Source organism: Parambassis ranga, chromosome 2, assembly GCF_900634625.1.
Source record: "Parambassis ranga chromosome 2, fParRan2.1, whole genome shotgun sequence".
NCBI lineage: Eukaryota > Metazoa > Chordata > Actinopteri > Ambassidae > Parambassis > Parambassis ranga.
The window spans coordinates 40,615,310-40,643,257 of NC_041023.1; the positions used below are offsets into that span (position 1 = coordinate 40,615,310).

A 27,948-nucleotide genomic window follows, 5' to 3' on the forward strand; every position below is an offset into this window, starting at 1 on the left:
TAAAAGTAAGGACAATTCTCCCTAAGTGTACGCTTTCACGCTGTCACGCCGACATTTTTGATTTATAGCGCAAATAGTATCTCTTCCGGTTATTGTCTAGATCACACACGCGAACTTGACTTATCTGTATCTTTCCAGCCGCGGCCGAATCACGTTCACGTCCTCTCATGCAAAGTCCCTCAAGGCGCCTTGCCTCACGCCTTTCTGCACTTTTGTGTATTACAACAAGTACAAGCGTAATTTTGTTCACTGTACTTTCATACAAAACAACGTAAGTACACACTACTTCCTCTTGTTTGCTACACGGGGGTAAAGTAGATGCGACAAGACCTCAAGGTCGGTCAGAAAACTTAACGGAACGCATCCCGGACCTCATCATGACAGGCTAAACTGAAGAATGCCCATTGGTGGCTAGACACCACGTGGTTTGAAATTACACTTCCGGATCGAAAAACAAATATTTCTACTGCCAGTTTCCCTTGTTTGTGTGCTGAAATGACGATTAAAGAATTAATTGATTCAAAATAAAAACTTTACTCCGATCTAATAATTATAATTAAAAAAATAATTAATTAAAAATAAACATTTTACGAGTGAAGGCAAAAAAATCCCATAAAGGAAAACATCTCAGACTTTATTAAAGCTGCTTTTCATTTTACATACAAGTCAGAATTACATATTTACAAATATACATCGATATGTCTCATTATATATTCTTATATCAACACCATACTCAGTAGATATACAATAGGAAAATAAAGACAGTGGTTGCTGCAATGTGCTGCATAAACAGAAACTCAAAAATATAACCCCTTCCCATCTCTCCAGCCTCAGAGTGAAAAGTACAAATAATTCAGTAGCTTTATTGTGTTGATTCATCATCAAACACTGATAGTTTAGTGCCCGTGTCTCCTTTGATAGGAGGGCAGAAAATAAACTCTCACAATATACAGCAGTAAAAAATATTGTTTCATGAGGTTTCAAATTGGGGCTGTGAAGAACATGCCACAAAACGTGATGATATACAGAGAGACAAAGAGACTCACCAAGACCATAATCCTCTTAACAAAACCCATGCTTGTGAGGACAACAGTGTGAGGTATAGAGGACGCATCTGTACAAGTGTAACATACATTTCTCAGCACAAAATCACACTGAAAGGCCTGTAAACTACTTTCCAAATGAACCGTGGCTTTGTTGAGCCAGTGGACACATACAAGCCCATTATAAGTAATAAATGGGTGGGTCTGGTGTGCTGCACATTCATTATTACAGGTGAGATTGTTTTACAGTGCGCCTTGTGGATACAGAAGGAATCCGAGGATATTAAAAACATGTTAACCCTTAGAAAACAGGGATATAGCACAGGTTCCTTGTAGTCAGGGGCGTAGATTACCCACCAACCCCTGCAGTGCAAGTCGCACAAAAAGTCAGACTTTTGTTGTTTTTATTCCACTGTGATGTTGACTTAGCTACATTTTTTTGGTGTCAAGTAAAAAAAAATGTTTCTCTCAGGCTGGAGGTGCAAACATGTTGAGCAGGTCTAGGCCCAGCTTGGTGGAGGAGCGGCTGCTGTCACATGCTTGTGTAGCAGAGGGAGAGGACAAAGCCTGCTTTTGTTGCAGACCACAGATAATGTAGGTGAGCACAACAAAAACAGGACATCAGTGCAGAGGGTTGTGATTTAAGAGATGACCGGAGGCTGCTGCAGCCTCTTACCACTCTTGCAGCCACAGACAGTCCTCCTGGGCGTTAGCGATGAAGCACATATTTAGTAAAGAATGCACACACACAAAGACATTTAGGCAGATATGCAGTCACACCTGCCTGCCCACGCAACTTCCTGGGCTTCCTGAGAGGTGAGTTATACAATTCCCCCTTTAAGAAAACAAAAGAGGTCTGTTGGAGAAGTGCAAGACATCTGGCCACCAGGTAGTGCTGCTGGTGACATTTTTGTTTTAGGGAAGCTCATATCAACAACACAGGAGGAGTACAGCATTCTCGCATAGGGGAACAGAATTTATAAAATAATTCGACCTGCTCAATTTTGCTCCACGTCGCACTGAGAGCATTTTTCTTGTTGCATTCGCCTGCTAGTTTTCACAGTGTCTGATCAATTTGTCATGTGCCTGTCTGATAGTGTCTGCAGACGTTTCACACAAGAATCTCTCGCTGTGCTGCCTGTGTTGAGAAGGACCTCTGTATTTAGTGCAGATATTCGTTAATGCTACATAATCACAGGGTCTAAACAGTTATCAGACTAAAGGCCGGTCAGGAGGTGAAAGGTCACAACTCTAGAGCCTGACAGGTGATGGTGAAAAGATGTGAGGTGTGCTGCCCTCCTGTCAGGGACAGATTTAGCTTGTTGTGAGTCCACCTGGAGAAACTGGAGCCATCCCAAGTCAGGGTTTGATGTCAGAGAAGCTGGTGTAAGTCTCGCTGCAGCTGGAGGAAGTACTGAGGTTCCCAGAGACGCTGCCATCTGCAGGACAAACAGCAACAGGGGTGTTGTAATATCCACACAGAGACAGTCAGTGCTACAGCAGACACATCGTTCTTACTGAAACTAACCCGAGCTGCTGAGTGACTGGGTTGACTTGGACTCTGAGATGAGGCTGAGGAGGTTTGCTGCTGCCACCCAGCCCTCCTTACAGCTGCGCAGGTTTTTCACAAACCTGTAAAGCATTGCAGATGATCACTCTGGCACTGCATTTAATAACAATTACTAAACAGAAGTCTTACCATTGCCCATCCTCTCCCTCCCTGATTAGCTGGACCACATCTCCGCTCTTGACAGACAGCTCCTGAGGTCCTGCCTTCTCGCAGTCTGCTACCACAGTGTATTTCCCCGGAGCCTGGAGGATCACCGAAGAGGTCAGATGAGTTTCAGCAGGTAATGCCTTCAAAATCATCAGTCAGTTTTTGAGCTCACCAGCTTTTTTCCCACTTCATCCTCGGGGTCAGAGTTTATGGGGTCCTCACCGCTGGAGTAGCCATCGTTCTCTTCTGAGGCGTCCACTGAGAGAGATGCCTTGTTCCAGCCTGAAGATTATAGAGAACACAAAGGAGTCACATTCCGTCCACATAAATCACTTCCTGTAGTCAGTAAGTTTGACTAAATGTTCACACACACTCAAAGGCAAAAACCCAAACTCCTCCAACCCAGAGAAGATCAGTGATGACAGTGGACAGACCTCAGTGAAGCTCATTATGATTGGACACTTTTATCCCCTGGAGTCACTATAAAGCTGAAGTGAAGCCATACAACCACAAACACCCAGTTAGAAGAAGAGAGTGATTGATTTACGGGGTCTTTTAGCTAAAAACGGAGCCTTAAAATCACATTTTAATAATAGAATTGCACTCCAATGTGACTCCGCACATGGCTAAAAGATTTCCAAAATCAATCATGACCACCACAAACTGCAAACACCCACTGTGGCCAATCCTCAGAGCAGCTCTGTACCTTGCCACTTGCTCTGTAACAGACTAGAGGTACTCATCCATTTCACTCTGCTCAGACTGACGTGGACAGGCGGCTCTGCATGGGAAGAAACGGCCAGCAAATAAAAATGTGAGCTGCTCAGACAAAACGTGATCCCCCTCTGAGGAGAAAGTGTTACACAAAGTCATACACTCAGACAGCTGAATGAGGAGGATGATGACCTGTGGATGAAGGTTAAGATGTCTCACATGTTCAGGGAAAATACACTGATCACATGGCTCAAGAAGTCTCAGAAACTTTGAGAAACCCTTGCCAATTCTACACACGCTGAAGACAGGGTGACAGTGATGATCAGCTTTTATACAGATGGGACACCGTGGAGCACACTCTAATGACGAGGGATGAGGAAATGAAGTTCAATGGCTGGGCCCTTACATGGGAAACAAATATACACATATATATATATATATATATATATACCTTTGAACCCAAACGGTGTGGGGTCACTCTTGACCATGTGGCGTTTGGAGGCGTGCTCAGGGCTCAGAGCTGAGCCTGACCGCACACAGAAGAGGAGAAGGAAGAAGACGAGAGAAATGAAGAAGCTGTTGCAATGTTACACTTTTACCACCAGGAGGCAGTCTAAGCATTTTGATACCGTTACCTTTTGGACTCTTCAGATTGCTGAAGCCCTGCAAAGTAAAACGCTTTTTAGCCACTGAGGACCTTTCAGTGGTCGGACTGGTCACTGGTTCATCTGGAGGTAATGGTTTGGAATGATAAAGAAAGCCATAAAACAGATGGAGATGAAGGCGAAGAAGAAGAAGAAGAGGAAGTCAGCGCATAGATGAAACACTCTGCTGCTGCGATGAAGCTCTATTTCAACATTCACCTTTGTATTTAGGTGTGGAACAGGAGGAGGTGTTGGCATCCATGGCCGGACTCAGCTCCGCCTTCTTCTCCTCTTGCTTCTTCTGGTTCTTCTGACCGCTGCTGCGGAACGGGCTAGAAGAAGACAACCACACAATGAATGGTCTGTTTCTGCGTGTGAAACAATATATGACCAACACGACACCATGTGCTGGTCTTAATGCTGCAGTGCTGATGATTGTTTGCAATAAAAAAATTATTGTCTAGAAATATTTCATCAATGTATTCTGAGATTTTATGGACAAACCAATGAAAAATGTCCATACAGACACCAACCTGAGGGAGATGGAGGCATTGTTAGTGGTGGGACTAGGCGAGTCTGAGCTCTTCTGCTGGCTGGCATCTAAAACAGACAACAGTTTAAAACACACATGAAAAAGATAGAAGAAGAAAACAGACAGTGTGGCTCCATGGTACCTCTGCAGGCTTTCAGCTGCTGCGTCAGAACTTTGCGGATCTCGTTCACCCAGGCAGTTTTAATCTCAGGTGTTGGAGCCTAAAGAAATACAGAAATACAGAAATAATTATAACATATTTTTCTTTGCATATTTCTAAGACAGTCAGTAAAAGCAGAGAGACTTACCTGGACGATAAAAACCTCTTCTCTGGAGTTGCACCAAATCTCAAACTTCTTGTTGTCTCCTTTAGCGTTCTCTGTAATGCCCACCGCACTCATCTGAAAGAAAGGAGGACACTCATACACACATCTTTCTCATCTTTTTTTTTTCAGAAGTTTTTAAAGGCGAGCTTACATTGAGTGAGTGCTTGAAGCTATATGACGGAGCTTTCTCGTAGCCCTCCCCGTTCTCCTCCCTCCTCTTACAGAACAGGAGGGCCTTCTCGTGCAGGAACAGGTGTCTCTGCATGGGCTTAAAGCGGGCCAGGTCCTTCACCTTGGCGTGGCCTTTCTTATGCTCCGTCCACACGCTGAAGGAGCCCTGCATTAGTAGGCGACCCAGATCTGACAGGTTACCCTGAAACAACCAGATTTATGGTTCAGAGAGGACTTCACATATTGTCTTATTGTCATATATTTGTGATGTCACTGACCTCGTATCCTGTGATGGCAATGAGGTGCATGGAGTCATTAACAGCTTTCAGGATCCCCAGGATAGAGGAGAGAGCTTCCTGTAGGTCATCAGAGCCGTCACAGCCCTTACTGTACTTCAACAACTCTTTAAGCAGTAGCTGGTACTTGGTGATTCTCTGGACAGGTTTAAGGAGGTAGGAGTCCAAACCAAGTTTATGTTCCAGCTTCTTCTGGCATTCCTAGTTCACAGAATAAAAAAAAATGGAGATATTTTTGTTGTTGAGCACAAACAGCGCTAAGGAAGAGTATGAGTCCAACCTGGAAGAAGGCACAGTCGGAGCACTGTCTCCACAGGCTCTCAGAGCGAGGTTTATTCTGGCAGTAGGCTTCATAGATCTGCAGGTCCTTCATCTAAAGAGAAAACAGGGAGAGACCTTGATGAGGAGAATCCCGTTTCGGTGCCAGATCTTCATGTAGAAAGAAGAGTTGCGTACCCGTTCTAAAAAGCAGCGGCCCACGAGTTCTGGGCAGTCAGTGAACGCTTCCAGTTCCTTCAGAAACGTCCTAGAAACACGCACAACACAAACACTGTATTTACATGCAAAACACCAAAATAATGACTGAATGAGAGAGGTGTACCTCTTATGAAACTGGTAAATTTCAGACATGTTGCCAAACAGGATGTCCTTCTTGCTGAGCAGGGTGCTGGGGATGAGGTGAGCCATGGCAGGATTGTCCATCTCTGCTGCGTAGCCCTGTAAATTTGTGTTACACTATTACAGCCTGTTTCCCCTGAGAATGATAAGAAACATCATGATTTACCAACTCACCTCCAGGACGCACAGGAGCTCCTCCACATATGCTCTCTCCGTCTCCAGCAGCTCGTTCATCACGTGACTGGAAGCAACACAGTGTAAGAATTAGCCTGGATGCTAAAGGTCCGGAGCATAAACAGTTGATCTTTGACCCCTTACCGTCGAAGCACAGCCAGGTTTTCTTCTTCTTCTGAGAGAGAAGCATGTCTCATGCCACCATTATGTACAGGAGACTCTGCCTGGAAATGCACACACACATATTTATCACATGTAGCTGTGTTTGAGTGCAATTAGCATAAGAATAAAAGAGTAAAATGTACCTTTTTGCAGAGTGCACTGTCTGCAGAGTATCGTCTCTCTTTTCTTTCTAGATCTGGAAAGGAAAGACAGCACTCGTGAAGCCCCCACTGACCTTTTCTGATACATCATAACAGATCTATTGAGGCTTACTGGGGGAGGAATGTGGAGACTTGACTTCGGGTCTTGGTGCAACTGGCTGGACTGGTCGAGTCTGCTTGGCGGCGAGCTTCTTCAGGCTGATGCGTCTTTTCTCAAACATCTCCTGGACGGAGCTTTGCTTCTGAAAAACTTTTTCTACCTGGTCCTGATGGAGGACAGAGAACAAAGATTTAATCCAGCCACAGATTTTGCAGTAAGGGTTTATGATCTTAAGTCCATATCTCACTGACCCTGAGCTGAGCGTTGAGCACCGCTTCGTACTGGCAGCAGATGGCGCTGCGGTCAGTGAGTGTGTGCAGCGGTGCCGTGTCCAGGTAGTGCTCTAGTTCCTGCAGAGCAGCTTCGGCTCCATCCTGAGACTGACAGCGGTCCACTGGCTGGCTCGCCAACAGGAAGATGCCATCGTCACACCACTGCAATGCCTGCGGAGGGGAAAATACTCATGAGTGCTTCTGAGGACACAACAAACACAAACACACACCTAAAGCGAGACCCCAACCTTCTCCAGAGCGTGGTGGAGCTCCAGAGCTCTGAGCAGGAGGCTCTTTTTGCTCCTCAGAGTGGTCCTGATCTCCTCATACACTCCTCTCAGCTCACTGCACTTTGGCCTGATGGAGTCCTCAGCATAGTGAGAATTTTCTATCAGCCGGTCGCCTTCACTGGCCAGGGACAGAGCGAGGTCCATTATGTCCTAATGAAACACAGAGAAGGTCTAACATGACTTTCTCTCACATGTCATTGACATCAGTTAGTGGAGTATTGATTAACCACATGACTTGACGGTGAAATTATGTGTTTTTTAAGCTGCAGGTGTGTGAGTCTTACACAGGCTTTATCCTCATGAGCACTCAGCTCTCGCAGGACGTGCTCAGCGTGGGCAGGGCTTACGCTGACCTCAGAGAAACCCGACAGCCGCTCTGACATCACATCCAGCTGTGCACACACCTAAGCAACGCACAGATTGTTAGACTAGTTGGTGAGACTAAAAAAAAAGAAGAGAAAAAACATGAATTAACCTTACTCACTTCACGGAAGTGCTGTTCGAAATGGCGGAGCTGCAAGCACTGCTCCAGCTTAGTGCAGTGGCGCTCCCAGAAGTCATCAAATGCTGTTTCTGTTTCATTCAGCTGGCCCAGGAGCCTGAGGCAGAGGGAGATGTAGATGAATTCATGTGTTCAGCTTTTTCTTTAATCAAGCATCCTTCAGGTTTCCCCTCTACCTCTGTACTGTAGCTAGGTTTTCCACTTCATCAGCTGTCATGTTGTATTCAGGGTCCATCTGCAGAGGCTCATTGATGCACTCCAGCAGGCGTCCTCCTTGAGACAGTGCTACCTGCAGGTCCTCCTGAAAATCAAAGAAAAAAATCTCTTTTAGCTCTGTGCTTGTCATTTGTATGTATTTGTAAAAATAAAAGCATGTCTGACCTTCATTTTATCCTTCTTCAGGGTGTGTGTGTGCAGCAGGCCGGTGGTAGCCTCGGCATCGTTGGGTAATTCCGTCTCTGCAAGCTCAGTGCCGAATGCCTGCAGGGTCTGAGCTGTGGTCTTCACCATGAGAGCGAATGCCTCGATGGCCTGTGGATGACATTATACATAGAACGAGGTGCAAAAATGTAATTCAATACGTGTGTGTGAGCTGTGCATACAGTGCGGTGTGATATCCAGCTGTCGTGGCAGTACTCCTGCGTGCCTCCTAGCTCTGTGGTCAGCTGTCCAGGGTCAATGTATGCATGGAGCTCCGTCACCGAACTCAGCATCACCACCTGGTGCACACAATCAGCTATGAATAACAAATTAAAGGAACTGGTGAAACATACGCAGAGAATAAATCATACTGGCACCTTCATTTTGAACTCATCCTTGTTGTACTTGAAGAGGAAGTCTGACAGAGTCCGCTGGAACAAAGTAGTGGGACGGAGCACCAGAACCAAATTTAAGTTCCCCGGAAATGAACCCTGATAGAAAGAAGAGAGGATAAATCTCTTATTATGATCCCTTTATAGAGAAAGCCTGCATTGTGAGGCACTTAGGGCCCATCAGGATACAACCGTATGTACTTTATCTATCATCCTAGATTCTTGTTTTATTGGTGTAATAGTGCAGCCCCTGTGTGAGTGTGCAGGTAACCCAAGCTCACATCTGTAGCCACCGTCTCACTGGTGCAATCCTGCCTGAGCCATAACAAAGTCTTTCTAGATTGTATCACAGGAGCTACAACTCCCAATTGAAATAAGCTGCGCAGCAACTCTCCACCTTCACATTCACATTAACAGTTTTAAAAAATTGCCTTTGTGCTGACAACAGCCCAGGAGGCCACTCAGCTGAAAGGGTTTATTGGTTATGGCTTCCTCTAAATCCCTGAGTGAATTGCTCCACCCTGTTAGACACCATAAATCACTGTAGGGTGACATGTGTACCATAGGTGCAGCTACCATTATATCAGAGTGGGACGTGTGCCCCCCACACCGCAAAGAGAACCGTCAGTGCTGGTCGAAGCTGGAGGAGGTAACGTCAGTGTCATCCCACAAAGTCCAACTCATGCTAAAGCCTTACTGCTTTGTTACATGGCCCCAGGTGATTTAAATTGATGTTAAATCAACTTTTGGTTGGGAGGAAGCTACTGTTTACTTTCAGTTACAGTAGATGGTATATTTGTCTGGCGACATGTTGTTTGCCTTTTCTGCTCCCTCCCCACACACAATGGACATGAGGAGATTCCTAACAAAGACACAGAGAGTTAGAGTTGTTTTCGGCATTAACCCATATTATAATGAGGCAGAGTCGCTTCTGTTAGCCTGCTAGCCTCGCCTAGCCAGTGCACAGCCACCTGCTCGTATTCTTATCAGCAAGAATAAAATAAATGTAATGGACCGTCAGGACATAGTGGTAAGCAAGTAAAAATAAAGACATGCATTTTTTTGTAAGTTAGTATTTTTAGTGTTTCAGTATCATCTGCATTTAGCAGAGTTTGGTTCATGGTCCAACAACTTTTTGAAACTCAGATATCAAAATACGCTGATGTTATTTCATTGATGATATATATATTTTAAAGCTCACTTATATTGGTTGTTAATTGAAAAGTAATGTGCAATTCATCTCCATGTATATTTGAGGTTGATACTGAGAGTGAGTCAGAGGCAGAGCCATCGTGTGGAGGAAGTTCTATTGCTGAGGTGAGTGATGACGGGGAAAACTCAATCAGGTGGACATGAGGGAGATTTGCCAGTTTTTTGTCTCTGTAAATGAGAGAAGGTGGCAGATATGGAGGCTTTGTATAATCTGTTAGTGTAGTGCCACCAGTATGGTTGACAAAACTGTTGTTTCACTTGGAATTAGTTTCTGTATGTCACCGTTTTTTAAAATAAATTAGTTTTTGTTGAATCTGTCTCTGAAATAGTCATTGAGTTGTTTACTTCTGTAGGTAAAATAGGTGTTTAACAACTTATTAAAATCCGCAGGAAATCGCAATTCGCATATTATTATATTATGTTTCATAATATACTAATATATTTTTTTCACCACCCACCCACAGAAGGTGCCCTCCCCCCACATTTTTAATGCTTCCTACGCCACTGATGTTTACACACACACACACACACACACACATACATATAACACAGGGCCACTTGGTCTCTTTCGGCCATCTTTGTCTTGTAAAAATATGAAATACAAATGCTGTCATAAATAAATAATTTGTGAAAAAACTGTAGTACATGGCTTTGATTCAGGCTACATGGAGGCCTGCACTCACACGCATACATCATAGAGGGGATGGAGTTACCATGGAAACCATGAGAGAAAGTATATGACTGTGTGTGTATGTGTGTGAGAGAGAAAGAGAGACAGAGGGGAGCTGGTCTCTTCTAAAAGTGTGTTGAAGCTCTGTTCTACTCTTCTAGGCATTTATTTCTGTCTCTCTCTCACACATGCACACACACACACACACACTGCTGTGATGTGCAGATAATACCCAGTGGAAACCTGGTCCGTCCACCAATAACAGTCATACATTTGTAATTAGAGGTCATTAAATTCAATAAACCCTCAGAGGTCCTGGTTTCATTTGTAGCTCTGCATTAACATGACAATGCACATGCTGCTCAGCACACCCCTCTGACTGATGAACCCACACATCCCTGGACAAACACACACGAGATAAAAAGCATGCATTAATAAATGATAAGGTTTAGAATATAATTTTCTAATGATTTATATTCTTTTGGTGAGGACGCAGGGAGGAAGGACAGGTGGAGAAAGGAGGGGGGGGGGGACTCCACTCTCATCCTCTAATGACATCCACATCGTCCTCCTGGGAGTTTTAGTACATTAAGCCATCCACGTGCTCCTCACTGTCCCTCCTTTTGGTGACAAAGAGATTTGGTTGGAATCCTAAAATTGATTTGCTGCAACAAATTCAAGCCTGTAGTTTGCAGCGGGTGTCTGACAGAGCCATCTGCATCTTCACCCTGCAGCAATGATTCTGCATGCTTGAATGGCTGAATATTTATTACCCTAATCACCAAAGATGGGCTGCAACAGAGAGGAAGCTGTCATCCTCATCATCAGTGACTGATTTTAGCATGCCAAAAAAATCCATTTGTTTGTTTTTATTTTCTGTGGACGAGGACAAAGAGTCCTGGTCAGCACCATCTGTGGATCGTTCCACTGCTGGTCACCTGACCTTGAATGGCCTTGATAGGCAGAGAATCTCATGGGAAGACAAACGACCTCCAGTAAGACTCAGTGTCATTGGCTGGTAGATGAGGCAGGCGAGGATATCCACCGCAAGGGATTGGAGTGAGACGCTCTTGTCGCCACCTGGTCCTCATGCCTTCAGGTCAAGGTAATAATAATTCCACTGTGCCTGAGTCGTATTCGGAAGGAATTTAATGTGTGTGTGTCTTCTTTTGCTTTAATTACTCTGCCTGTATCTTCAAATCATTGCATAGCTTCAGCCAAATGTTGGAAATTTTATGTTGGGAACACCCCATTGCATTTTAACCTCACTTTTTGCAACCGTTTCTAGTCTTTGTGCTAAGTTTGAGAGTCAGATTGATCTTTTTAATTTAATAGCCTTATAATACATAATTACACAGACTAAATAACAACAGTCATCCATTGCTCATCCGAAACTGCAAATTGGTCCCCTGTTATCAGTGGTGGAGTGATAACGATCCACTATTACATACAGGTTAAACTTCAGTCACTAAACCCAGGAGTCACGTGATGACTCCTTGCCGTAGTGGGGTTAGCTTCTTAGAAACATGAAAAATAATTAGACGCACTGATAATCAGTGTCCAATTAGCATACATTTGCATGTATTTGCATAGGCCAGTCATGTTTAACAGTGTAACGTGGGATGCTAACAGCAGATGTGCAGGGTGTGGTGGAGCTCTGTGCTCATGTTGGACAGAGCTGATGAATAAGATTTAGACAATTAAAGAAAAAATCTAAATAATAATGACTTATTATAAATATTAACAGACTTCCTGGGATATATTTAGCCCTTTTAGCAACACCAGCTTAGTGCCATCAAGTTCCATTATATTTAAGAGAAGGCCAAAACAATGTAGAACAAACTGCACTGACCCATTTCCCTCCTCAATTTATCAGCGGATAGTTTAACACTGTCACATAAGGAGACTAGTAGGCTAATGGACCAAGGCTGATGGTTAAAAACAATGCCTCACTGTATGTGTACTTGCTTATTCTGCTCTAAAGTGTCTATGTTCACATGTTGTAAGACTCCACCACCCACTTCAGCATAATAAGCTATTTTTATCTCCCCTCCAGCTGACAAAGATGATTGCCTAATACCAAGCGTGTCCATAAGGAAAAGTGAAGCGTGCAATCTCACACATACACAAACAAAAACATTCATTAAGTGGTGGCAAGCCAAAATTACACACACAGACAGCTGACAACAGCAAGTGCACCCACAGATCTGAGTTAAAACAAGCATTAGGACATGCTGAGTAATACACACACTGCAAAACAGCAATTTGAAGCCACACACACACGCGGTCTTACTGCGATGCGGAGCAGGGTGGCTCTGACGGCAGCCCATCGGTCCAGCCGTCTGTCGATGACCAGGATGAAACCCACTCCTGATGCTGCAACACTAGAAAAGAGGGGAGGACACTGTTAGCACCATGGAAATCACTTCTGTGTGTGTGTGTGTGAGAGAGAGACAGAGAGAACACAGTGTTAGGGTTACAGGTTAGTCCAACAGGAGCTGCTCATCCAATACTAGCTGAATCTTTGCTACCAAGCTGGCCATAATCAATGTCAGTGATGATGACACTTGTGATTACCATGGCAACCTTGGCTCTGCATTGATATGTGTGTGTGTGTATGTGAAAAATCTGTCATTCATTCCACAGGCAGTGCCATATGTAGCAGCCTCATTAAGGCTGTGTGTGAATGCAGCATTTGCAGCAAAAGGTCCTGCTGGACACTGTAACACACACACATACACACACATACATGGTGAAGCCATTGCACAAATACTGCTGAGTGGGTCCATCTGGATGTCACTACCAGCCAATTTCCATCTCACACACACACACACACAAATACTGAGAAAGGTGCACACTGCTCTACCCAGTAAATGCTGCAACGGCAAATCCTCACTCCATCTCTACTGAGAAAATCTTGCCATTCCAGGAAAAAACCGTCAGTATTCCAGTGTTTACATCAAAAATAATCCAACCCTCCTTTTTGTGTTGATTCCTGCATCAAGAATCATCTGATTGCTGCCTGCAGATGGAGAGAGGTGATCGAACCGCATCCTTAAAGAGAACCTCCCTCCTCCTCCTCCTCCTTCTGCTTCTCCACCACCCGCTTCCCACCCTTCCACCAGTTAAAATGGAGATCTACATCTTGCTGCATGCCCTCAGCCAATCTGAGCTCAGAGTGCAGCCGATTGGCAGCTGGGTGCAAATAGCTGGTAGGGGAGAAAGGGAGGGGACGCAGAGGGGTGTTATAGGAGAGGTGATGAGCAAAAAGAAAAAAGAAGAGGCCGCCATGTCACACACACATATGCATGTTTTCTTCCCTTTCTCCTCCCCTTAATTATGTGTTTGAGAGTGTGTGAGAGAGGCATTAAAGGGAGGGAGGGAGGAGGAACAGAGGAGAGGAGAAAGGACATAGAGGAGTGCCAGATTTTATTGTTATTAGTAAAACAAACATCTCAAGGCCAAACCTAAAACCTGTCACATTATCATGACGTTCTATTTTGGAAAATACATAATAACAGTCCAGATTAATATTTTTTATTTCATTTCTATTTTCTGTGTCTTTTGTGGCTCTTTGCTTGTGTCGAGTCTTTGGGATTGTGCTGCCATCTGCTGGTGCCACACAGTATTAGAGATATGAGCTGACACTCAATGCAGTGTGTGTGTGTGAGAGAGAAACTGACCTGGGGACACTAGTGAGGTAGCTGAGGACATTCTGGACCTCCTCCTCCTCCAGCTCTTGAAAAGCTGGGAATTCTGGGAAGATGATGATGGGGCTTCCGTTCATCCCACGGCCCCCTGCAGGAACAGGGGTCAGAGGTCAGATTGACATCCATGCATGGAAGCAACCTGGTGATTAACTATTGACTTTTGAGCACTCCCTTCTCTAAACTTCTACCTTCTTCCATGTGAACAAAGCTGTATAAATATAAATGCTAAACTTCACAATACTTGCATTAAATCATTAAGACTTGAGTGTAAAATGTTGTAATTTGAGCAAAGGTATGACACCAAAAGGTTCCAAAACGCACTCTCTCACTCACACACAAACACAAACTTGTCCTTCTCTTTTGTCGTTGGGTCAAGTTGCAAAGCACATCCTTGTGTTGATGAATTATTCACATGGCGTCACCAGGCAGAGCATTATCACCATGGTAACCCATGGCGCACAGAGCCCTAAGTTTGTAAGTGTGTGTGCGAGTGTTTCCGAGCTTTGTGTGCACTTCATTGCTAGCGGTTGGTTGTGATTGTCTCCTATCTGGGTCAACCTGTCATCAGTAACTGACAAAAGTGAAACTTTTCCTACAGGCGGGTCCAGGAGCAGACACTCCTTTTTTAGCCTCCAAAAAGGCACAAAAATCACAAACTTCAAGCCTTTCGCATAAAACGCGGCTCTAAAATTAAAGAGAGTGTAAATTTGTTGCATCATGTTTCTCTACTGTACATATATTATCTTTTGTTTGACTGGATTGTGCACCAGCAACCACGTTGTGCTGTCTGATCTAATCTAATCTATGCTGCAAATTTGGAAACAATTTATCTGGGGTCACTAGTTCATCCAACATTTTACCACTTCATTGCCCTATAAGTGTAACACAATCATTTGATTGAATTTGTTAAGCTAATTCCCGGTGCTTGACATTTGCTTATGTAAAAATGAAGGAAAGAAAAAAAAAGATGTGACTACCAAATGTTTGTTTGCAGTTAAATTGTTTCAATTGAGGTAATTAGCACTGAAGTCACAAGTTGTGCAGTTATAGGAGTTATATTTGAACAGCCAGCGTATAACCTCTGCTGTGAGGGACCAGAGAGTGGTGGTAAGGTTGAACAAACCTGGCAGGATGGCAAACTGCTTCTGGAGCTCAGAACCGATTTCTGCCGCACACAGAGGACCGTCCTCCCTCTGCAGGATGTCATCTGCACACAGACAGGCAGAATGATTACAAACCAGTCAGGTATCTCCATTTATTATTATAATAATGCTGAAGCTGAGGGGTCATGTTGGAAGTCAAAGAGATGAAGAAGTAATCAGCTCTGCTCACAATAGATCTCTAAACTAAAGTAGGGGGACAGGAAGTGAGGCAAAAATAAGGAAGAGAGGGAGCAGAGAGGTAAAGGTGAGCTCCTAACTGAGGATGGAGTAAACAACATTTGGATTTTCTCTTCTCTCTGGTCAAGCTGGATTAATCTCATTTAGTCATGCAGACACAGAGAAACAGAGGAAAAAGCATCCTCCCCCTCCCAGGTCATCTGCCATGTGCGACCTGTGTACAGCACACGGATTGTTAGAAGTCTGTGATCATCTCTGAATAAAAACTGTGAATTTTGAATGTCTCTGTTGTGTTACTGTGTATGATGAGATGTGTGTGTGTGCATTTAGACAAAGGCTGGCACTAGGGGCTGGTGTGAATGAAGGTTTCCAAGCAGTATGGTGGGACTGGCAGTGAGCAGCATTAATTACCATCTAAGTGTAAAGCAAAACAAACTGTTCACGATTTAGAAGAGAGCCATCCACCACCATTAATTTGTTTAGCTGTGTGAATATAAGCACACATAAAATGTCCATGATTGAATGGGACTTGTTGCCATGGGAGCAATGCAAAAGGCTAGAGACGCTCGGTGGAGGTGAATGATGATGATGTAGTCAGCAATATTTATCAATCTTCCATTAATAGGCACCAGAGTCCACTGACAAAACCTGTAATTTAACATCACAGGATGCCGGAGTCATGCTCCACCACTACTCTGCAGCACTGCTGGTTCTCTGCCGCTCCATACGATGAAGAAACCTGACAGATTAAGGGCTTATATCCCTAATGCTATACGGAGTGTGTCAGCATACCATTGGCTAGACAGTGACTCATACTACACACTGTATGTCACATGTGTAGTCCACACTCAGAAGCATCAGGATACCTGATTCACATGAGTAAAACACAAAACATGTGTAGCTGTGGTCAGGCAAGAGTCTACAAAACCAAAAGTATGGTCTTGGTTTGAGTCTTTAAATTTAAGAATCAAATGTAGTTCCCTAGAAGGACATATGATCTCCTGAGTGCTGTCATATATCAGTGTTTCAGCAGGCTCACTGGACCAGCTGTCTGTTCAGTGTGTCAGGGAGTAAGCTTAGGCACAGACCCAAACTCTGGATCACATCCAGACATGTGCAGATCTGACTCTGACTCTCCACATATACATAGTGATACACAGGTTTTTGCCATATATTTTAGAAAACACCATAGACAAACATGTGCATGCAGCTCGCGAAGCTGTGAATGGCACAGATGCATCAGACATTCAGGCGTCAGGCAGCTTTTCACTGCTGCTCTAACTCCCAGCTTTGTCCACTGTGGGGATGAATGAAATTAAACTATAGCAGCTCGGCTGCAAGTGAACCCTTTTACACACCAAACAACACACACACACATACTGGAAGTGGGGCAATGCAGGCATACACAAATAGTGATTATGGGGGGCCTAGAAAGAATGTACCCCCGCCTCCTTGTACCCTTCCCCCAGGCTGTGACACCCCTTCCCTATTTCATTCATCCTTTTTTTTCCAGGGGCTTAGCTGAGGGCCAAAATGATACATAACCCCACACTATTACTATATTACCGTTTAGCTTAGCTTTACATTCAAGTTCCTCTCAGGAGAGACATACTTGATAATTAACAGCATTTGAATGAGAGAAACTCTAAAGGGCCCTTTCTCAAGTGTCTCCTGTTTGTGTGTGTAGGACAGAACAAGCCCTGGATTTAGAAGGGTGAAAAGACAGTGAAGAAGAGGAGGAGGATGGGTGAAGTAGAGGTGCTCTGGTCTTAATAAGATGCGATGAAGGACGAGGTTTTTTTTTTCACAGGCCTGCATATTTAATGCGTTGCTGATAGTGTGGATCGCTCTGTGGTAAGGGGACAGGAGCAACAACACACATATTTATTTAATCCAAAAATGTAGCGCCAGAGTTTATCAGCATGGGATAGCAGCCACCTGTCAATCAGAGCTGCTGTGGCTAAATTGTACATAAATTTAGGTCTATGTTTGACTTTTTTTCTGCAGCATCATATCATTCATTTTCCCAATTTGTGAAGTTATTTTTGGTTGTTTTTGCAGCTTTAATTTCATTATGTGAATCATTGTTCTGAAACCACATGCTTGGAAATATTGTCTTGCCAGTTTCTGTTGACACATCCAAATTAAGGACAAACTAACCTAATAATGAGACCCGTACTGGCTGAACACTTGATAACAAGCAGCACGCCTTTGCAATGTTATTTGTAAAAACTCCACACTTCGGTTGTGTCAGCGCTCAGAGGTGAACCGGAGGCAACGGCTCAATTAATTCTGGTTGTTACTAATGTAGTCTATTACTGACACACACACTTCCACATCTTTTGTTCATGTTTCTACAGGATTTGGCTGCTAAACACACATTATCAGTTCAAAGACGGCAGCCAGCTGTTGTTGGCTTGTTATTGACCGTCAGTGCTGGTGTCTGGTCAAAGTTCAAAGAAACAGGAACACAAGGCGGGATGTCTGATGACCACTTTCTGAGAATACACACAAAAACAAGTGTGACAGGAGGACTTTCAAAATAAAAGCATGAGGCAGGCATTGGGACAATTATACTCTCATCTGTCCCTGTGGTATGCACCAAATGGAAAGGAGCGACTTGGAATGTAGACTTGAAGGCACTAGGTTGGACAGTGTGTGTGTGTGTGTGGTGAGGGGTTAAAACTGTATGAAATGCCAGCAGAGAGATGGACAGTTGTGTGTGTGTGTGTGTGTGTGTGTGTTGCTCGCAGAGCGGCACGGCTGGTCATCCTGCAGCTGTGTATGTAGTCGTGTGAGGGAATCCAGGCTCTATTATGTGGCATTATAAACAGGGTTTACCAAAGCTCCATCTGTCACTGCTGTGGGGCATTTAACACACACACACCCACACACACACACACACACAACAACTGGGTCAGAGGGCCATTGGTGGCATGAAATGTGTGTGTGTGCGTGTCCCCACACCCAAAGATTAGCAGCCAGACATGAAAAATATGACTGATGTGCACATGACTTTGTTTTCTTTGTTGTCAAGTCAGACTAATCCTACTTTAATTTTCGCATCCTCAGAAAAACCAAGAAGCCAATGCGATGCTCTATGCCCTCACTGTTAGAAATACAGAACAATAGCTTCAGGCTCTGTTGCTGGCAGTGAGCCGTTATCTACTGAATAGATGTTGGCATCATCATCTAAGCAAAACAACACACTTACTGTCCCTCTGTCTACAGTCTGCACTGCCGTCACAACAACACACATGCAACGCTCCTCAGGCTCGGGTCCCAGGCCACGCATGCAGACGAGCAGCAAAAACTAGACACCGATACACAGGGCAGATGTGAATAAATAAAATTCTAGCATGGTACATACAGGTAGAGAGCGTTATTATGTATAAAAATGTCATTTATTGAGTCCAAGAATCTTTCTAAACATGCTGCAACATTTCTGGAGATCTGTGGTACAACCCCACAAACTACAAAGCCTGCACTCACAGCTGTGGTTTTTAAATCCAGGTTCTCCTCCCTTCCTCTCCCTGAGTCTCTCTCTACCATTAGTAAGGACAGTAATAGCTTAGCTGAGAGCAAAACCAGCAGATGTAACAGCTCGCCCTTTTTTTAAGCTGCCTCTGGCCATAGTTACCGGTCATTACACTACAAAGAGGATGAAAACTAAGGCAGAGTGGGGAAGGAAATGACATACAAAGAGGAGAGAGAGCCAAGACAGGGCTGTGTTTTTACTTGCCCTACAGAAAAACCTGACACTGCTTTGTACACAGTGACATCATGCACTGGAAGTAGGGCTTCATTGTATTTGTACGACTCAGGTGTCTAAACGTCAGTTTTAATATTCAATCTTAGCTGTAGAAATGTAATCTGAAACTGGGCAGGTCATGATCAAAAGGTCAGCCATATTTCTTTTCAAAGCTTACTAGGACATGTTGCACTCTGCCCCAGGGGGGGACATACAGTGAGGGACACTTGATTTTATAGTCTCTTAAGAAAAATAGGCCTTTGCATGATACACTAGCCTCAGCCTCAGGATCTTCCAGAGCAACAAGAAGAAAAACTGTCAAGAGATGACCCAAAGATCACAAACAGTGGAGAACTAGCTCAGAGCTGGATGTTGCAGGGGGAAATTAACCATGGTTTAGAATCTGCTGAAAACAAAGGATTGACTTTTGCTCCCAGAGCAGCAGCAGACGAGTCAGATGGAGATCCTTTGGTATCGCCTGGAGCACAAATAAACTGATCGTCATGAAATTGACTTCAGGGTGCATCTACAAAGTCAAAAAACCATGGACATGTTGCTTATTAAAAAAAATGCATTGAGTATTCCACTTATAAATCCAAGGTAAACATGCACATTTAACTCCAGATTGATGCTTCCCACCATATGGGAGTGTAGCTGAGACTTGTTAACTTCTAATCCTCACTTGGCAAAGAGCAACACAAGCAAACCTTGTGTGTGTGTGTTTGTGTGTGTTGAGCCAGCTGCATAGGCTCATAAGATAGCCTTAGTCCATCTGCCAACAGCTCACACTCCGCGCGGCAACACAAGAACATCTGAAGCAGTCCACAGAGAGCCAAGAGAGCACGACAAAGTCACTCATCAACAACGTGGTTTGACATTATTTCACACCAGAACAGAAAAAGACACACACATGGCTGAGCGTGGAAGTAAGGGGGAGATGTTGACATTTTTGTCCCAACGCTGCTTAACTGACAAGAGGAAACCCTGCTCTCTACTGTAATGTGGACAGCCCGACAAACACACACCTCTCTATGACAAATGGACAGGACAAAGACCTCTGCCCACTTGTGATCTGATTGTGTAACCATCTGATGGAGGATGCCTTCAGCAGGAGAAACGTCTTAGAATCAATAATGGATAACAAAGTCAGATCAGGTTCAGTCACTCAGTCAATTCATAAAGTGCTTTACAGACCTGTAACAATGTTACTTCAATATGTTTGTGTAGGCAGGAAGAAACTTAACGGTGTCTGTAACAGTTGCTGTGCATATATGGGTGCTTTACCACTGCAGGAACTTTGCCCAGGAGCTATCGGTGCATTTATTTGAATGCATTTTTGGCAGGAACTAATGGTACAAACTAACTATTTTTTCTTGCCACCATGTTCATGGCACAGGGAACTCTTTTAGGGCCACGTCTGTGGCATCAAGCTCAAAGTTCTAGGGCCTTTATTAAGTATCAACCCTGGTCTACTACAGAAGTTTTCTACAGATCCACTTCCAGCAGTGGAAGCATCCACAAAGGTTATGGGCCACTGTAACACAGCCTATTAGTTCCTGCGGTGGAAAAACACACAGTCACAACCACTGCTGACTGTTGTTTGACAAACAATGCTGCATGTCTGTTAATGTTGGTGTCATCATTATAGTGATGTGTAAAAACAACTTTAGCATACAACTAATTTGACAATTTCTTGCAGTTCTTCTGGAAAAAAAAACAGTGAACAGAACAACTGGACCAATCCACCAGATAATCCTCCATCACACACACACACATCCTCTCACTGTACCTGTCATCATCTGTAGGTGCAGCCACAGCCTGGTGATATCGTGGCAGAGTTGAGAGACGCGGTTTAGAGCCATCATTCTGCCGGTGCATGAATGCTCCCTCCCTTACACACATGCACATCCACACACACACTGCTGGAACACATTCACACAAAGCGACATGTTCTGTCAGAAAACGTCCCGGTGGAAGTTCAGGCAGCCCATTCTCCCACAGCTGAGGACTTCAGCCGCTTACTGAGCTGTCACTGCACAGCACAGCCCCCACACACTCACACACTCACACACTCCCTCCCACTATGTGCAGCCAGTGGGGCGGAGCTTCAGACGGCCCGCCTCCAGTTTCACATTTCTGTTTCCACAGACAGAGGGAGATGAGAGAGCAGTCTGACAAATGAACTGTTCGTTGAGCATGTCTTTGTTAGCACATGTTAGCACTGTCAAAATCAGCACTTCATGGATATCATCGTAAATACCCACAAATATTTGAACACATTAATCTAGTAAAGTAATTATCCTAATGTAAGGTAACACAATGTCTAATATGTGTACTGTAAACTCTCCTCTCAGTGCCAGAACAGACGCCTTCTTCTCACACAAACACACACACACACATCCACTGTGCCAATAAAGACAGCATGGGAACCCAGTGTGCCACACACAGAGGCTGGACTGGTGAAACTGGTAAATAGGCACCCAGGAGTTCAATTCATAAAATGCTGCCATGCTGAGGAAAACACACACAGCTGTCATTCAGATGCTAAATCATCACACCCACTCTCACACTGTCTCTTCTGGCCAAGAGCGGCTGTTAACATCTCAAGAGATTAGAGGCAAATCCATCCCATCAATCATCCTATTATGTAGCCTAAATTATTGACAAATGAACGGGATTAAAGGGGTTTGATCCTGGATAAATCTACTTGGTCTTGTAGAAAAATTAGTACAGGAGCTGTAATGTCAGATTTTAATGATAGAGCATGTTGGCTGTGGAACAGGAAGAGGCAGAGGGGTTTTAATGGCCCTATCATTTCCGGCCTCTAGTGAGCACCCAGTGATAGCATACAACTAATTTGACAATTTCTTGCAGTTCTTTTGGAAAAAAAAAACAGTGAACAGAACAACTGGACCAATCCACCAGATAATCCTCCATCACACACACACACATCCTCTCACTGTACCTGTCATCATCTGTAGGTGCAGCCACAGCCTGGTGATATCGTGGCAGAGTTGAGAGACGCGGTTTAGAGCCATCATTCTGCCGGTGCATGAATGCTCCCTCCCTCACACACATGCACATCCACACACACACTGCAAAAATTGCCACATAAGAGCTGGTTTAACACATAATATTCAAGTCAAATGTGTTTTCCTGGCCATCTTCACTACTGACAACAGCTGAGAAAACTCTGAAACTCTGAATTACAAACATTCTGTTGCATCTGTGTGTGTTTACATAGGATGCAGAGTAGACTTCGGGATGTGGTGCAGACTGCAGCTAGAATAACTCACAGCTGAATTATTTATTTAAGTCTGTGTCGCCAAACAGTATTGACTGCTTCCGCTCCATGATCAAACACTATTGGCCGGCTGATGCATAAACAGGAAGGAGCAATTGACTCACAGGCCAAAACAAGCAGCGGAGGCTCGGACAAAAAGGTGCGAACACGTGCAGGGTTTGACTCAAAGGTGCAAAGACAAACAAGGGCGCTTGAATGTCAGATTTAAGATTTGGTGAATGAGTGAAAGGCATAAAACTCATATTCACAAGGCAGTAAGAGCCATCTTCATCCAATTTGTCCCTCATTTCATTTTCTTTTTGGCAAAACAGGATCATCCATGAAAACCTTCTTTCTCTCCCTCGCACCATAAATCATACTTTATACTGCAGATAAAGTAAGACAATCAGCAGCAGGCTAATTTTGTGTCTGTCTTTAAAATACATAAGAGGCTAACTCCTCATGTCACACACATCTGACAGGAAGCAGCACAGACCGACAGACATTGAGGTAGAGTGGTCATCTGTAGTTTAAAATATTCGTTTTACAGGATGCAGCCGTCATGTTGCTCTCTACATCCAAGTGCCAGGCCAGTGTCAGTCAGTCATTAATCCCACATGTTCAAACAAAACCCAATAAAACAAATTCAATACAGCCAGGATGCTCTGCTGACATCAGGGACCTGCACCACTAGCAATGTTGTCAAAATCAGCCTCACAATTCTCCAATAAAGTGGCATGAAAAGACAAATTGTGTGTGACAATTGCTGTGGGAAAAAAAATGGTCTGCTCTAAAATATGATCAACTTATTGTTTAGTATGATGTCAGCTGTGTTACAGACAGAGACAGACCGTACTCCATACTACCTACGCTCAACCAAACTGCTGCTCCTCCACACTGAGAGAGGACAGAGGAGATCGTATTATTGACAAAGTGGAACACATTTATGTTAGGAGAATAATGGCCAACTAAAAATGAAAATATTTTTATGATGATGAAGGATTTTCAACACGACTTAAGGAAGGAAGGATTCAAAAGGCGGAACAGAAACAAAATCAGGAGTCATGGGGTGGGGTGGGGGTGGGGGTCATCAATCAGGGAAATGTCACAAGGAAGACAGCTGACGACTCTAAGAACATGTGATTTTGGTGCTGTGTCGTGATTAATATTTGCATACACACATTCTTTTAGCTTTTATATTACCCCAAAAAACAGGGATGGAAATATGAGTTAAATAAGATCATGAGCAGCAAAAGCACAGCACTGCCTTTGTTAGGCAGCATTTCTAGAATAGCTCTTACTAAAAATACACACACATCACGTCTAAATACAGAACAAAGGCCACAGGAAATGAACCAAAATAGAACCTGAAGCATCACTGACAGGTACCTGAGAGATCTGTCAAAGCTGCACAGGCAGCAACGCACAGTCTGTGTGTGACCAACAAAGTCAGTTCTTAATGCACACACACACACACCTTCTCCTGCACAGGTTACTTTCATCGAACCACCCTGAGTAAATAAGGATGTAGTAATATACTGCAATAATCTTTTCCTGCATGGAAGACATTAAAATATGGCACATGTTACATAATATTCTGTTTATATGGATGAAAATCAAGACTGACGGCGAGCCCCCACGCCCTGCTGACTCTGCTAGCCCATAAAAAAAGGTCCAATTTTTCATTTCAATTTCATTTTACTGTCAATCACGTGCTCTTTGTGGAACAGAGGCTAATAGAATACAAAAGTCCATGTGATCGTCATGTGGCCGACAAGCACAGAGCACAGAAAGCGCAACAGAAATAAGCAGAAAAACGATGAAAGCACTGCACCTAACTAAAATCCACACACACAGTTAGATGACACACCCCTCTGTCAAACTTACTGTGCAGCTGCTGACAGCACTGGCTGTATCTGTAGTATATCTCCATCTCCTTCAGCGAGATACAGACAAACCTCTCCCTTGTCCCCGTGTGCCCCTTCATCCCGTCCCTCTGTCCATTCTCCTCTTCCTCCCTCACCGCCTTCATCTCCACAGGTAGACAGACGAATGCCTCATCCTCTTTTCCCTGCCTGCCTCTCCTTGACACACACACACACACACCTGTCTTCTTCCTGGTTTCTCTGTCCCTCCCTCCTGCTACGAAACTTTCTCACCTTTCTGGCAGCACAAATGAAAAGCCACCATAAATAGCAGCTTCACCTGTCAAGCTTCACATCAACCACAGACAACAGATCAGAGTTTTTCTGTTCAGCATGGAGGGAACTTGAATGTTTCATGTATAAAAGTCCTAAAGCTTCACAACAAGACAGCGAGTGCAGCCTAAAGTGAGTGACCATAGTCCATCCAGACCGGCTCGCTTTGTAAATACAGAACTGGCATCTGTGTTTAAATAACCTTAACACACTTACCTTGTCTGTTAGCCTGTGTGAATTTATGTGTCCTTTCTGCAGGTGGACGGACACAGCACAGGCTGGGAGACATATTGGACCATAGTGCTTGACTTACAAACTTTGACTGCTTTGTCTTATCTGTCCATCAACCACACAACTTCTGCAAAGCTACAATAAGGTAATGAGTTACTAAGGTTAAACACCAACGAGAGCTGCGTTCAGGGTATAATAAAAAAAAAGCCTTAAAGCAGTGTAACAGCGAGTGCTGCTGCTGCAACAATTACACATATGATCATCAAGAGAGAGATAAAACGCAGCCTTTACCACGTCCCCTCCAGCTCCGGATGTGGCATGTGTGCCGGGTCAGCACGCTGGTCGACACAGACAGATCATGAAGACGTCGACATAACACCTCATGGCCTTCTTGAACTAATTCCAAAAGAGACATCTTCTGATTTGTTTCATACTCTTCGTATGTCCGTTACAACTGCTTCCTCCTCCCTGAGTGTTTCTTGTGAACGTGCGATTATTTATCTCACAGGAAAAGAGGGGTGGAGGGTGGGCTGTGACACAAATCCCCCCCACAGTCAATTAGTGTCTGTATATGGAAGTCTGTGTGTGTACATACAATGATATGAGGTTTAGTTCTGTTACAGAGGAGTGGGCAGCTCAGACAATGGGAGCTTCTCACAGAGCCAGCACTAGCTTTGGACTTGGCATGACTAGTGACAGGAAGAAAACTAAAATTACACTGGTGCCATCCGTAAAGGTCTCCACCTCCCTGAGACTATCGCATTATCTTTATTTCACTTAATTTATCATTACACAATCACACAAACATTCCCAGTTTTAGCAGCAAGGGTATGTAGTAAAGGTGGTCATGCACTTTTCATTATGTGGCATTCTGCACAATTAGATTTATTAATGAATCAAGTAGAAGAGTCACAGTCAAAAACTGAATCAAAACAGATCAAAGCCTCTGCCCTCCAGCTCTGAAATTGGCTAATCACAGTGACAAAGTGAAGACTATTCTCAAATTCTGTGCTCTTAGAAACAATTTAGACCAGTTTATTTGTGTTTAATACAATTACAGTCTATTCAGTAAATACATTTTTTAAATAGCAGCGACTTCACTGAGACAAAGGAAAGGAGCTCGTAGCATGCTAAGTAAGTGCTATAGAGGCAGAAAATGTCTGCATGACAGCAGCCTCGGTGGACTGACTCAAACACCTGTTGCTGAGGACTATATGACCGACACACCCGACAAATCTGACACGGAGAACAATTTTCAAGGATGTGGCTACATGTATATCTATCGTCTGTAGGACGAAATCTTTTCAGTGACACACACCTGCACTTGCCTTTTGTCTGAAAGATGGAAGGAAGTCAATATATTTTCAGTGTATTATGATGCTTCTAATGGAATTCTAATTGTTCAAATAAGCAATGGAAAGTTTCTCCAGAACACAACGAGGCCCAAATTTAGTCAAAAGAAATCATATGCTCTGAAAGTTCAGGGTGAAAATGTGTAAATAGAAAAGGACTGCAGGCTTTCCCATTCATACATTCATTAAAGGACATGCCAAACCTGCAGGTCTCCTTACCGCTGATTGTTGAAAGCACCTCTGTAGTTTGCTCCAGATCTTCTGGCTCTGACATCTGTTGTCCCATCCTTTTCCCTGGACCCAAAAACCTTCCTCCTCACATGTATGTCACTGCTCCTAAAAGAGCACAAAGCCGAGTGAAGAAGAGTGAACCAGCAGCTTAAAAACAGTCCAACCATGCACGTCCGTCAGCGGGGAAAGAATAATGAGAACAGAAAGAGACCAATGCACCAGCTACTTAATTTGGTCAGCAATAAACAGAGAGGGAGGGGAGGGAAGTAGACAATCACACACACACACAGACAGACACACACACACATAGGCCGCCACAGACTGAAGGCAGTTCTGGCAAATTGTGTAACACATAACAATATCCATGCTTCTGTGTCGCTTCTGTCCTCCATGCTGTTAACAACATTACTGGTGCTAATTTTATCTTTTCATTAGGCCGCGCTGTGCAGCAGTTAGTCTTAGCATTTAGATGTGTGTGGATACCTTAGGTCAGCCTGTGGATTTATGAAATGATTTGAATTACAGTAGAGCATCATCACTTGCAGCAGCAGCATCGTCAGCCATACAAAATCCTGTGCAGTTCTGTGACCGTATCACAGCTTCTTTCACTTCAGCTGATCAGAACTCTAGTGGTTACTTTCAGTCACTCCATCAGATGAATCATAGTGGTGACAACTTCTAAATTTAATACTATGTGAATATGTGCATGAGCAACAGAGAAATATAACATCCTCTCTCTCTCTCACACACACACACCTGATGATTTCTGGTAGAACAATCAAAGCAAATTAGCTCAATTCCACATCCAATTACCAGTCCCCTCCCCCTGACAGTGACTCCTTTCATTGCTTTGACAATAGAGCAGCATGCTCTTAGTCATATGGACTCAGATCTTGTGAGGTGGTGAATATGCCAGGCTAAATAAAGACCCAGGCAAGTTCCACATGCAACACAATGTGACCCTTCTAACAGCCAAGTTCACAGACGTGGACTAGGGGATGTCCAGAGAGAGCACTGAAGTGCTGAAAAGTCACTTTCAATTTCAACTGGACAAGAATGACAAAGAGGAGAAACCGTTTGTTTGTACTGTATGGACTTCTCTTCATAATATAACACCAGGTTTTGACGTGTAACAGGAGTTTAAAACACACAAGCTACTGACCTGCTACTCGACCTGCTGTCAGTGCCATCATATTCAGAAACTACTACTATTTATCCAGCAAGGATAACGTGGTTATGTGCGTCCATAAGATGCTAACATATGAGTTCTTACCTGCGCGAACCACAAGCTAGGCTCCCCTTCCACTTGGTCAATTAGCCGGACTCATTTCAGTACTGCCTCCTCTTCCTCCCTCTCCTGTTTACTCCTCATCCTTTAGGAGGTTATAATAATGATTGTGCTAGTCCAGGATGTTTCTTAAAGTTCTGATGTACAT

At 43.9% G+C, this 27,948-nt stretch overlaps 1 protein-coding gene across 11 annotated transcripts; it reads right to left on the reverse strand.

Annotated features, from left to right (window-relative positions):
• Window positions 1-618: 618 nt before the first annotated feature.
• mcf2la (mcf.2 cell line derived transforming sequence-like a) lies at window positions 619-27,948 on the reverse strand. 11 transcript variants are annotated; one of them, XM_028431189.1, is made up of 32 exons: window positions 24,388-24,741; window positions 15,250-15,333; window positions 14,100-14,214; window positions 12,710-12,800; window positions 8,520-8,633; window positions 8,325-8,441; window positions 8,104-8,253; window positions 7,899-8,023; window positions 7,705-7,819; window positions 7,505-7,624; window positions 7,179-7,370; window positions 6,910-7,101; window positions 6,671-6,824; window positions 6,541-6,593; window positions 6,380-6,459; window positions 6,236-6,302; window positions 6,045-6,160; window positions 5,900-5,969; window positions 5,724-5,816; window positions 5,426-5,644; window positions 5,128-5,349; window positions 4,959-5,051; window positions 4,793-4,871; window positions 4,652-4,718; window positions 4,338-4,450; window positions 4,110-4,202; window positions 3,926-4,000; window positions 3,467-3,541; window positions 2,933-3,042; window positions 2,743-2,855; window positions 2,572-2,675; window positions 619-2,482 (listed from the first exon to the last, which is right to left on the reverse strand). In XM_028431189.1, the coding sequence occupies exons 1-32, from the start codon at window positions 24,530-24,532 to the stop codon at window positions 2,403-2,405; spliced, it is 3,636 nt and encodes a 1,211-aa protein (XP_028286990.1). In that variant the 5' UTR covers window positions 24,533-24,741; the 3' UTR covers window positions 619-2,402. The 11 variants fall into 11 exon arrangements, with proteins under 11 accessions (XP_028286990.1, XP_028286957.1, XP_028286974.1 ...); XM_028431156.1 differs by lacking the exons at window positions 3,926-4,000; window positions 4,110-4,202; window positions 24,388-24,741 and adding exons at window positions 26,501-26,617; window positions 27,786-27,948; XM_028431173.1 differs by lacking the exon at window positions 3,467-3,541.

Coding starts and splice junctions, on each gene's coding strand:
- mcf2la (XM_028431189.1), bottom strand. CDS start 24,532: ATGAAGGCGGTGAGGGAGGAAGAGGAGAATGGACAGAGGGACGGGATG. Junction 12,801..14,099: donor TACCTCACTAGTGTCCCCAG/GTCAGTTTCTCT, acceptor CCTCTTTTCTAG/TGTTGCAGCATCAGGAGTGG. Junction 8,634..12,709: donor CCACCCTGCTCCGCATCGCA/GTAAGACCGCGT, acceptor TCTTTCTATCAG/GGTTCATTTCCGGGGAACTT.